Here is a 13647-nt window from a genome sequence, read left to right on the forward strand (position 1 = left end):
CGACTATGAGTCCAAAATGGGAGTTAGTCAAAAATGAGCATTAGTCAAAAAGGAGAGTTCGAAAGTTGAAAGTGCAATTACAAGTCCATAATGGGAGTTAGTCAAAAATGGGAGTCAGTCAAAAATGAAAGTTTGAAAGTTGAAAATGCCACTACAAGTCAAAAACGAGAGTTCAAATTTTGGCCCTTTTTACGCACCATATCCATTCAGCTGCCTGTCCAATTCCTCTCCACACATGACAAATTAAACTACACAGCCTTTTGAAAATGTAGTCAAAAGTATTTATTTTCAACACAAGAGACATCTTGCGCTCTTATCAAAAGAGTGTGACATACCAATAGACGAGAAGTAACACAATAAGCAATATTAAGTCTATCATCATGTGGCAGCCATTGGTAAGGAATGATGTCATGGTCTTATCAAAACTGTGAATGCATACTGCCTTGGGATGTATTTTGTAACAGTTTTGACGACTAATCCTTGAAAAAGGGTAAATCACAGCGGAGATTATACTGACCTAAAAACACTAATAACAGGGAACAATCACTGTAAATTTACACAGTATATATATTATTTCTGCTCTGTAAAACAAATGCAATTTCTTCTTCTCCCTCTAGTGAAATACAGTGCTTTGCATTGAAGCGTTGGCAATACTAGGCATACCGTCTAAATTGAGTTGCCAAGACTGTCAGGTGTAACTATCGCCTTGGTGGTATTATCAGTTACTAACAAAGATATTTATTCTGTGAAAGTTGAAACATTGTCTGTAAGGAGGTTACAATTAGTCAAAACAACTCCAACCATCCCACTATTAAATTGTCCAGAAAGTATTATTTGCAAGCATTGTTTGTACTGATCTGATGGTGTTTGATTTAACTGCATCTGACCTACCTCCAGACAGTCTTTCAACTTTTGTTGAGTTGATTTCCTTGTGATCGACTGATATTACACCTGATAGTGCTGACAACTCCTCAATCTAGACAATATGTTTGGTTCCTGTATTGCCGACAGTTCAAGGCAAACCACTGTAAGAAGTGTTCCCCCCTGCGTTGTGCAAATAGAATTCTAGCACAAAATCAAAATTCAGTTGTCTCCAATAACATTTGGCCATTACACATGCCGTACACAGGCGGTATTGACAGGGCCAACACTACCCATTGCAAAACAATTTTCAGGTCGGAAAAAATGTTTGATTTGACAACCAGAAGAAAAATACCAGTAAAGATATCAAAAGTTCTATCTAATGGAACATAAATAGTACATGGCAGTGAAAATACCAATTCAGTACTTCACTCACATGTTATTTCACAAGTTAAACTTCAAACAGACTTCATTCAATAAATGAGTGATGCAACATTTTGACATGTACATGACCGGTTCTGGAACCCATGCTGAAACCAACATTTGTGTGGTGGATGGGTCTGAGGAATGTTCCTTGCTTTAAAACTCTATGAAGATAAGAGTATTACTGACAATTTAGACAGTCAAAGACAGAGGTTGGTAGAATTGGAGCAACCAACCCTCTGTGATAACCACGCATACAGACTACATGAAAAACAATTTAAGTTTATAGTCATGTGTAACAACGGTTGACAAAAGAGACAGATCAACAAAATCTTGTCTTGACTGAACCAGTCAACTGTCTTTACATAAAGCACAATTGTCAGTCACAATTCGACAGGAGAGCTTACAGCATCATTAAAATTGAACACTGATAAAAGACTGTGTATCTTCATGTGAAGCTCATATGGTTTGAACCCCAACATTTACGGACATGCAATGGACAGAAAACATGTAATGATTCCTGTGCAGCTCAGGAACTGTTCCCAGCATCATATGCAATCCAAACATTTCATTAAAAAAAACAATTGTACCACATAAAATGACACTTCACATCTCTTCCGTAGTAAATGTGCTTTCTTTCTAACAGAAGCAGAAACCTAGTGAGAAAACCAGCCAGTAAGGATGCCATTCAGCCTGGTCCTACCAAATGCACCTGGTGAACCAGCCAATCGGGAAGAGATTCAATGAAAGTTCACATACATGTAGGCAATTAAATATTCACGCCAACAATTTCCACACATTGTCATACAATAATCACATCACCAAGCTTTCTGCATACATCAATCCATGTGTGTCCCTGTAAAAAAGTACTGCTTGTAACATTTGAGAACTTCAAACATACATTAAAGCCCCAATAGCTGCGGATTTTATGCATTATTTTCACGATTTTATTTACAAACCAAAGTTGGTTAGTTTAAATGTGTTAACTGAAGGACATGGATAGAAGTACCTGTATCACTACTTGCTGATTTGGACCATGCCTATACATTTTAACAGGCTGAATAATAAATGGGTGCCGCACTCATAAAATGGCACCCCTACGGAAAAGTACAAAATACACAGTATTTCCTGAACATATATATTGTGATCATACCAGAAACAAGCAGGATGCCATTTACTTGAATGCACAACACACGATGGCCAACATTTGTTGTTGTAATCTTTATTTTCTCTGTCATATCTTTAGTTATTGAAAATGGCGGAAAATCTAAAATGATGCTAAAATATTTGAATTTACATACCACTTTTGACACTTACATTGTTATACACTTTTTCAGTCTTTAATAGGTGTTAATCAAATAAAACTTTTGGAAAACAGAATATTTTGAGATCAGTGTATTACACATTCGCAGCTATTGGGGCTTTAACAGAACCATGCACTAAATGTGCCTTTGGCTGATCTCAAATTAATGAATACCAACTGCAAATCCTTATAGTTGGCTCTCTGAAGGTTACAATTCTACATTCTAGAAGAAAGCTCCCTCATCGATTTGTGTATTCACTGATATTTTTTTCAGTTCAACTTACATAACACCGGAAAATCTTTTTTTTTTGTTACTGCAATTGTGAAATCATTTCTTCCATCTGTGTTGCAAATTCTCCAGGTTGCATAAACAGCACAATTGTCACTGAAAAATTCACGGCAAAGTTTTCACATTTAGGGATTAGATAAAAGCCCATACCACATGTGCAGGATACTGGGTCAAGACTTGGCCATATTACAGTTAGACATTATCCTTGGTGTACCTTTCTTACTGAGGATAAACAGCATCATATTATACAAACAATGCATCTTGCATTCTTCACTGTGTTTAGTTTCTTTGTTTTGCTTCACAGTTTCTTGCCAAACACTAATAAACTACATACACAGTATTGCATTAAGATAAGCGCAACCATGTCCATGGTTCATCAACAGATATTTCTGAAAACTAAAAATTTCTCACTTTATGATACGAACTTTGAAAACTTAAAAAAGCACCAACATCTTAAGTTTTTTGCCAAATGTCAAGTTTTTTTCAAAATTTTACTTCTAAGAATATACAAGTACACATAACAATTAAGAGATGTGAATTGACAAAATTTTACAGGTTTTAGGCTTGTAGAAACTCAAAACTGTTGACAGAACCATCACAGCGTTCTCATGGAAAATTAAGATTTTATTCAGACTGGCACGTAAACCAATACAGAATTGAAAAAAATGCTCAAGTACAATGTTATAAAGTTGAACCAAAAGCTTGGCAAATTCAACCTATCTAACATAATTTTTTTTTCAAACTGGGGACAGGTTGATCTTGAATCACGTTGACTTTCTCAACTCCTCTGTAATGCTGCTGGTGCCCTCTTGCATGTGGCTTGCGTAAGTTCACCTTGAGGGGAAAACTCATTCTCTGTACCAAAAATTCAATTTCCAGTTCCAGTATCAACTAAATAACACTTGGCTTAGACTGTACAGTAGACAGGAAGCCACCAAAAATGTTTAACCTTTGATCTTTTGAACCTTTTTCACGTGACCTTTTGCAACAAAATGTGACTTGCATGGTTGCTGTACTTTGACTGACTCTTGTCTGACGAGACATCACAATGTGAAAACATTTAAAATAGGTCAAGACCCAGTCGGTAAAAAACCCCAGACAGAATTCAAATGTAACACCCATTTTCACCTGTGGTGAGAAAAACTTGCAGAGTAGAGCAAAGTTTGTTGCCGACAACTGACACCTTCCACATTTCCTCATGCCACTGAGAGGACATGCAACAAAAGGAGAGATTCAGCTCTTCGCTGCATGAAACACCATTTGTATGACCAACCAAAACATCTGAACATGATGCAAAACTCTGCTAACATGTAACATAAGTGGGGACCACAGTGGAGACATAAATGGCTTGAGTCAGGTCACCTTGAGGGAAACTTTCTCTCTACCAAAAATTCACTTTCTAGTTCCACTATCCACTCACGAACACATGACTAACACTGTACAGAAGAACCTTTGTCATGTGACCTTTGCAAACACAGAAGACCTCAGCTTTGAAAAGGGTAAAAATAATTCTTTAAGAAGGCATATTTACACCCTACATCTTTTCTACAATACAACTGACGTGATCAGAGAGGTGACCTTCACAAGATTACATTTATTCAAAAATACAAAAACATCATGTACTGGATGATCGTTAAAAAATGCCACCTATAGAATATTACAAAAATCTCACTGTCAGCACTGACTTGACTGTTGCATTCTGAGATTGAAAGGCACCTTGTAGATGGGACTAAGCCACTTAGTGTTCTCACTTTGATCTGGTCACAGCAAAGTAAAGACAGATGCAATCCGTATCATCCACTACAACCACATGATAATGCTGGAAAAATTACAATATTGCTGTTTGACTGAACAAACCTTACATTTTTATTCCACAAACATATCAAAACAGGAAACATTAGAATACCGATACATAATTTTACAGAATAAAATTAGTTTGATCATGATTGTTTTTGTTTTTTAACTTTTTAAAAAAATTCTTTTATCTCATTCTAAAATTTTGTCCTTTTGTTTTCAATAATCTCAACACACTGAATTCTTAATCTGCTACCTTTCTTTCCGATTATCTGGGTAAGTACAGTTATTTTTAAGGAAAAAAGGCTTGTAGATTACAATGTGATGTCAACTTTAGAGCGATCATTTTGAAACAAAACTGGGCAGAGCTTCATGGCCATTGCCACGGCAGACAGAGCAAAATGTAATGCTGCTTTCATACTTCAATGATTTTAAACCATACACTGTCAAGAAAAGAATACATTTCAAATCACGTCACAAAGTTCTCAGAGTTTACTAACGACAATAAGGAAGCAACAAGAATGTGCAGTTTGCAAATTCTATTATCACAAAAGGTAGAAGGACGACAAGGCATGCGTGACTGGAGAACAATTTTCATAGCACAGGCAAAAAAAAAAACCAGTTCCAAAGAGCGCCCTCTAGGGCTCTCTGGAACTACATATTGGGAAAACGACATACATCACAAGTCATACTAACAAGTATAGTGGGCAGAGAATGACAGTACTTTCCAAACAGACAGCCACTTACATATACATGACATGCTTTTAAGAAACCAAAGTATACACTGCAGCAGAAATGTGTTATTAACTGCAGAGCCATTCTGTATAATATATATATATAATTTCCTGTTTTTAAAACTCACAAATACATCTGATATGTTATCTTCTTTATAATATTGTCCATTAGAAAAAAAAGTCAAAAGTTTTGAAAAGTAAATAAAAGAAAGATCTCGGTACTTGTGGTGTACATTCAGCATGTACATTAAGTGTTAACAAAGCATGGCTCTCGAGCACTCTCTGATCCAGTCCAACAAACTGCACTTGTTTCAGATTATTTGCATATATGTAAATGATTTGGTGAATAATTATTCAAATCGAACTTTCCCCATCCAATATCAAAATGATACCTTTACCAATACATGAACGTGATTGTAATGTCTTCCTGGTATGTGCATTCTCTTACACAAATCTGCCTGGTATTCATGCATTTTGGGAAAAATATGCAAATATATTCACCACACCGGGGCTTGTTTGACGACCCACTTCTATCGTCTGGATCTTTCATTTTACACCTTGAATGTATGCACCACACGCACCACATATTGCCTGCATATGGGACATTCGGACATTCTCTTGCCACACTTTGTACAAGTGATCATGTGACCGCACTCCAGGAGGACGCAATCAATGGGTGCATCCATGCAAATCTTGCAAAGTTCACCTGATGAACTGTTACTGCTGTTACTACTCTCTGTGTACAGGGAATAAAGTAAAATAAAATCATTACACAATTATTACAATTTTGTACATTGGTATTATAACACTCCATTAATTTGATTTTCATTATTTTCTAGTGCATTATTTTTGTCTGTAATTTCTTGCTCTATTCCAAAAGTCACGTCCAAATGCATTGTGTTCAACTCATCAACACAGCCTCTATATGTGTTATGTCGGCAAACTGAATTTCTGGTCCACAATGAAATCTATTTATCAACAATAACTCACACATACTTTTACTATGAGCTCTGTTAGCAAGGTTAATTACCTTACATCTCAACATGCTTTTCCACAAAAGAGATTGTGCTTGTATAGTACAGAACTATCTAAAACATAACCAGTATTTACACCTATTGCCCTTTTCAATCCAAGTAAATATTACACCTTAGCCACATTCGCTAAAAAGGATACTACAGTAGCTAACAAGACATGTTTTACAGTATCATCAGGTTGTTTTGGCAGGTGTCACTGAGGCCATACAACTTACCTTCTCTTGTTCCATCCCCAGAATCTTTAAGTATTTCTTCGGCTAAAAGTACAGAGAAACATATATATGTAAATATATGTACTGTATTGTTGAATAATATGCTTACTGATAACAGGAGAGATATGGTCAATCTCTGTGTTTGACAGACACACACAACTGTGGTCACATATGGACAATTTTTTACGCAGCACATAGTATGAACATTTGTAGTCTGTATATTTTTGCTTATCATTTTCTAAGCATTGCTCGACATTTATTTTTATGTTTAATCTTCGACTGGAAATTAGCTCAGTTCAAATATCACTTGTTAATAGCATAGAAATTATTTTTATCATCACAGAAGGTATTGATGTCATTTTGAAAACATCACTTGGTACACCAATAAGCCCTGCGATATTAACTTAAGCGATATAAATTTAAACCTTAAAATGAGAAAAACCTTTGTAAATTTCTGACTTCACAAGGACTGATATAGACAACATTATACAATTTTTTTTCTTTTAGATGAAGCTGATAAACACATGGCCTGTTTAAAATACTACTGAAATTAGATTCAGTAGATACTTGCATATTTCTAGACAGAGAACAACTGAATTTTCACTGAGGCCGAGGACTGTCAGAGGACAAAATTTTGCTGGTGATGAGATGTACAAGAAACAGTTGCAATCATATATGTCCCTGATGTACAAGATCTAAATTTTGTCTCGAAAAGAACCATTCTGACACAGAATGGCCAAAGACAATCTTGAAAGACAGTTGCATCTTAAAGAGTGCAGCATTGCTAATTTTAACCTTTATGTGAACATCAAGACAGGCTGTGAATGCTATATAAGGAATCAATAAAAATTCAAATTTGAATGCTAAGAAATCAAAAAATAAAAATTTCAAAGTGTCTTATGGTACCTCTTTGTCTTTGGTCTTCTTTTTCCCTGAAAAGTCTTTTGACTCTGTCCACTAGCTCCCATTTCTCCACACATCCCTTGAAATCAACAAAGTTGGTGGCCAGCACCTCTTTCAGTTGTCTTATTGTCATGTCGTCGATTTCTTCGATCGTGGAGAGATCGCTGATTGACGCTCTCTGTCGCGATGGCCTGGTATCCGGTGGCGGCTGAAAGGAAAATAATGAGTGAAATAATCACAATGACAGTTAGAGAGAAATAAGGTGTTTATCATGCGTAGACACCAGAAATGCCCGTTTTGTGTTTGCTAGAACAAACCAGATGATGTCCTTTGTGACATCTGGGTCACTGTGAAATTGGGTCTAAAAAGTCAGAATTGACTTAGAAATTGAATTCAAATTGTTCAAGGTGACATATTGGGAAACAGTAAGCACTGTATCAGGCTGGGTTAGTCTTGAGTAATATTAACGATCACAGCCCAGTCTCTCAGAATTCAATTGAAAATCAGGCCTTGAATTTTGTTCATCAATTGTGTACTACACCCACAAAGTAAATCCGAATTCCTAAATTAAGGTAGACTGCACCTTTGGACTGATATTTTATAATTCTTTTCTGAAATACCATTTGTTGGGCTTATTTTTAAAACTCTTGGAGTAAGAAAAATTTTCACCGTCTCAGTTTTTCAAATATTCTACAGTCCCCTATAGAGTTAACACAGGGATGGCGGCCATTTTGAATTTCAAATATCAGTAAATCTCAGGTAATTTGTTTCTCTTGTAGCAAATTTTGCACAGTGACCCCTGATTTTTAGGGGCCCAAGCCGACCGGCTGGGCCCCTATTGGTTTTATAGGAGTTCAACTTTCTTCTTCTTCTTCTTCTTCTTCTACTTCTTCTTCTTCTTCTTCCGCTCTTTTTTTGTCGACCTAGAACTCAAACACCGCTTACCGCAAACTTCTAAAACTTGCAGGGCTAATAGGTACCTATGAGATCTCGTGCACCTGGGTATAGAAATTTTGAATAGTCACGCGACCTGGCGGCCATCTTGAATTTTCGAAAAATACCGATTTAATTTTAAAAATCTTCTTCTCCAGAACCAACATACCGATTTAGCTGAAATTTTACTCATGTCATCCTTAGAGTGATCTCTTTCAAGTTTGCGAAAGACGTTTGGATCAGTCACGTGATTTGGCCGCCATCTTGGATTTTACGAAAATCGCAATTTAATCATTAAAAATCTTCTTCTCCAGAACCAACACACCGATTTAACTGAAATTTTACTCATGTCATCCTTAGAGTGATCTCTTTCAAGTTTGCGAAAGACGTTTGGATCGGTCACGTGATTTGGCCGCCATCTTGGATTTTACGAAAATCGCAATTTAATCATTAAAAATCTTCTTTTCCAGAACCAAAACACCGATTTAACTGAAATTTTCCTCATGTCGTCCTTAGAGTGATCTCTTTCAAGTTTGCGAAAGACGTTTGGATCGGTCACATGATTTGGCCGCCATCTTGGATTTTCGTAAATCGCAATTTAATCATTAAAAATCTTCTTCTCCAGAACAAACACACCGATTTCACTGAAATTTTACTCATGTCATCCTTAGAGTGATCTCTTTTAAGTTTGCGAAAGACATTTGGATTGGTCACATGATTTGGCCGCCATCTTGGATTTTACAAAAATCGCAATTTAATCATTAAAAATCTTCTTCTCCAGAACTAACACCAAAATCTTTTCGCAAACTTTATAGGCCATACTACTAGATGCTATATAATAAATTTCAAGGAAATTAACCAGGCAGTTTTTGAGAAGAAAATTTTTAAAGTATTATTTTTCTGATTTTTCAATGACCTTTGACCTCCCCTATACCTCTGCAGCTAAGCTATACAAATGGCTTATTCTGGCCCATATAAGAGTCATATCTAATTCTGGGCAATCTAATAGAGCAAGAGGTCAGATTTTTGGTATATAGGGATAACTACGAAAAACAATTTTTTTAACAAAATGTCACATGATTTCGATGACCTTTGACCTCAAATATACATATACGTCCATAACTTAGGAACCACAAGTGCTACATCCTTCATATTTGGTAGGATGGGAGACCTTATGACACCACATCGTGTACCTCATTAATTATGCGCATATCTAATTCTGGGCAAGCCAATAGAGCTAGAGGTCTGATTTTTGGTATATAGGCATAACTTAGCATTACAATTTTTTTGACAAAATATCACATGACCTCGATGACCTTTGACCTTAAATATACATATATGTCCATAACTCAGTAACCACAAGTGCTACACCCTTCATATTTGGTATGATGGGAGACCTTATGACACCACATCCTGTACCTCATTAATTATGCGCATATCTAATTCTGAGCCAGCCAATAGAGCTAGAGGTCTGATTTTTGGTATATAGGGATAACTTAGCAATACAATTTTTTTGACAAAATATCACGTGACCTCGATGACCTTTGACCTTGAATATACGTATATGTCCATAACTCAGTAACCACAAGTGCTACAGAATTATATTTGGTATCATGGGAGACCTTATGACACCACATCCTGTACCTCATTAATTATGCGCATATCTAATTCTGAGCCAGCCAATAGAGCTAGAGGTCTGATTTTGGTATATAGGGATAACTTAGCAATACAATTTTTTTGACAAAATGTCACGTGACCTCGATGACCTTTGACCTTGAATATACGTATATGTCAATAACTGAGTAACCACAAGTGCTACACCCTTCATATTTGGTATGATGGGAGACCTTATGACACCACATCCTGTACCTCATTAATTATGCGCATATCTAATTCTGAGCCAGCCAATGGAGCTCAACGTCAGATTTTTGGTATATAGGGATAACTTAGCATTACAATTTTTTGACAAAATGTCACGTGACCTCGATGACCTTTGCCCTTAAATATGAGTATATGTCCATAACTCAGTAACCACAAGTGCTACACCCTTCATATTTGGCCGCCATATTGGATTTTACGTAAAACATGCAATTCCCACTGACACGTACAGTAACTATGAGATGATGTTCAAAATCATACTTTTCCAAGATCGAATTTTGCACATAATATCATTAGTGCAAGATCTTTCAACCATGTTATCCGCTTGGGCCCCGCCAACGCTGCTTGCAGCTTTAATTATTCTTGATTTTGAAAGAGAAAGGTTGAAAGTTCGTTGAGAAAAGTTTGAACAAAAGCTTACATCTTTCACTTTTGAGGTGCATACTACCTTACTAAGGTGAAGTCTGTATTCATATTATGGCATGTCTGACTTCAGGATATGACAGTAATGCAATGTTCTGGGAGTAGATTTTCCTTTATGAGTAAAGAAACTAGTTTTTCCTTCATTTCAAGTGATTTTAAAGTGATTGACACAAAAGCCTGGTAAACAAATTCAACCAGAAGAGATGCAGATTCATATCGAGTAACTCAGAAATTTACAGTAACAGTACTAAGGGTTCACTTCACAATCTACAGGAAAGACAAGAATTCAAAATACACTAGTAGACACGGAATAAAAACACTGGGATACATGTACCATTGAACTGAGGATTGACTGCATGTAAATGCTTGATATCAAACATGTACTCCCTAGGTTGGCAGATTTTTGTCATACATGTATTTACGAGTATCTGTAAATTAAATTTATTCCAATGTTGGCAACACATGTACTGTATACTAGTCTGACAACATTACAACCAACAAAGTGTAAGTGGCTAGCATCATAGAAAACAGTGCTATTATTTTAACATTCCGAACATCGATAATACATTCCTAATTGTTGCGCAGGTAAAACGTGCACAATAAAATTTAGTTGATATTGAAACCAATTGTTCAAGATATTTACACTTCAAACTAAACCTTTCTAAAAAGTCAGTTTAGTTTGATATGTCGTATACTTAACACTAATCGGTGGTCTGAATTTATATTTATTTTTCAAAGTTAACAAATCACAATTAATGTTGCATGTTTTTCTGAACTTGATTGTCTGAGTTTTTTATGCTTATGGGGTACAAATCAAATGTTCAACAAAATTTAGCTTGGCCAGAAGCAAAATCAACAGATGGCTGACAAGCATTAAAGGGTCCACATCCCTATTCTTGGATGTACAATACTGGTATACTGGTACTGTATGTACTGTATATGTATTCAATGTGTAAATACAAGGAGTTACGTTTTGAGTTAGGCGGCTGATGACATTTACAGTTGTGCGATGTTAGCAATGTCATCATCACTGACACCCTTACACAATACTTTGTAGACAGAGTAGCGGACAGTTGTCTGGCCGACAGGGGAGTTTTCATCGCCGGAGTACATGTTTTGTGACGCACACATGTAGCAAGCAGTGACACCCAGGTACACGTATTGATAAGAACTCCCAGCATTTACCAAGAGATGTACCTCTGGAGATTCAGCCATCCGCCTGGCTTCGTGTTGCCTCATCTCCTCCTGTTGTCTTCTCTGGAGACGGTTGGTCCTGTCCTCTCCTGATTCCGTGTGCGATGGCTGTGTCTGAGGCTGGTGAGGCTGTATGTACACAAAATGGCCAGAGTTACGCACAGTAAGTGAGACTACCCACAATTCGCCTTGATTTGTGTGCTCACACATTATTTGCTAAAGGCTTCTTCAATTTTATCAGTTTCTGAACAAGTTGAAACTTAGAATTTAATTTAAGGATTATTGGTTAAAACTATGTTCAAAAATTATTTAAAATTCAGGAGTAAATTGAATAAGAATTCAATATTTGAAGGTGCTAAAAATTGTACACTTGTCAAAGTAAAGTTATCAGCAACTAAGATGGTCTCATCATACCACCTGTCAGACATGTTAATTTTCTTTGTTACAAACATTCAAAAAATACCGTCAAGGACAGTGTGCTCACATTCAGTTTGAATTGGTAAATTCAAGAAATATTTAAACCAGAAAAACAAGAATGACAAAAGCAAATAAGGTCTGCAACTTAGGTACTGGAGGTCATCTTTAGGAACATGCATATCAACTTCTATAGCAATGGGACAAGCAGATCCTACATACATAAGCAAATGTCAACAAAAAAATTAGCCAGAGAAGCTTGACAAAAAGAAAAGGTGGGAGAGTGGGGAAAAATAAAGAGTGGGAAAAAATGTACAAGGGATTTGGTAAAAAGTAACGCTACCTCATCAATCTTCTATCCCCTACCCCCTCCTGAATATCAAATGTTCCACCCCTTACATAAGACCAGCTGGCATGGCAGGAAATGTATTTACAACCTTGGGAATGTTTTAATTAATGCTATGAGTGCTATCATTCGAATGTAAACAGCACTTAAATCAGTTACAGATAGTGAAATGCCTTCCACTGTGGGGGGATTACGACATCTGGAATTATCCTGGATCCAAATTTCTCATCAGTTCTTGTGTGTCTCCAGTGTTTCCGCTGCCGCTCGCCAGACAGCAAAATGGCGAATCAAACGTCAGATTGGCGAATTGTTTTCAGCCCCTCTTCGCCAAACTGGCAAACCAAATTTTTCAGGGGGCCGATTAGCTGATATCGATCGAGAATGCAGCAGACAGGCAGAGAGATTTTTCAACATCCCTGGGTAGCCATTCTTTCCTTGCTTTAGTGCGCAGTCTCAGACATATACTGTAATCAGTAACTTAGGGAGTAATTTGCTATGGCTGAGATGGCTGCATGCGGTGACCTTGTGTTTTTTATGACTACAAGTGAATGGCTCTACGCAGTCAGAAAACACTATTTAATTGCGGGGTATTTTCAAAAGCTTAGCAGACACCAGCAGTCGATGGTCGCTAGAATGGTGAACAGAATGAAACCAGTGTGACAAAAACGAGAAGGACATGACGGCAGAGGCAGCTACCTATACATACAACGTGCAGCACTGCTACTCTGGCATGTCCGAGCACAACTTCGAAGTCAGCGGAAAAGAAAATTGCACCGTGACTGCAGCTCGTCCGCCGAGTTGCGGGGTAAGACAAGTTTCGAAAAAAACAGGAAACTGCATCGGAATGTTTTGTTGAATTTCCAGTGTTAGTGTTTGACAATGAGAAGAAATAGTTTTTTCTGTACC

At 36.8% G+C, this 13647-nt stretch overlaps 1 protein-coding gene across 6 annotated transcripts in view; it reads right to left on the reverse strand.

The window, feature by feature from the left end:
- Window positions 1–267: 267 nt before the first annotated feature.
- Window positions 268–13647, reverse strand: part of LOC139145496 (E3 ubiquitin-protein ligase RNF34-like) — a 39601-nt gene continuing 26221 nt past the window's right edge. For 3 of the 6 annotated variants that reach the window (XM_070716712.1, XM_070716713.1, XM_070716714.1), the window contains 4 exons: window positions 11985–12110; window positions 7557–7761; window positions 6654–6695; window positions 268–6140 (listed from right to left, as the gene is read on the reverse strand). In XM_070716712.1, coding sequence (XP_070572813.1) covers window positions 5956–6140; window positions 6654–6695; window positions 7557–7761; window positions 11985–12110 — 558 coding nt within the window. In that variant the 3' untranslated portion in view covers window positions 268–5955. Of the gene's footprint in view, window positions 6141–6653; window positions 6696–7556; window positions 7762–11972; window positions 12111–13647 lie in introns of all 6 variants that reach the window. The other 3 variants (XM_070716710.1, XM_070716711.1, XM_070716715.1) reach the window with 2 other exon arrangements.

This window comes from Ptychodera flava, chromosome 12 (assembly GCF_041260155.1).
Source record: "Ptychodera flava strain L36383 chromosome 12, AS_Pfla_20210202, whole genome shotgun sequence".
NCBI classification, from domain to species: Eukaryota; Metazoa; Hemichordata; class Enteropneusta; family Ptychoderidae; genus Ptychodera; species Ptychodera flava.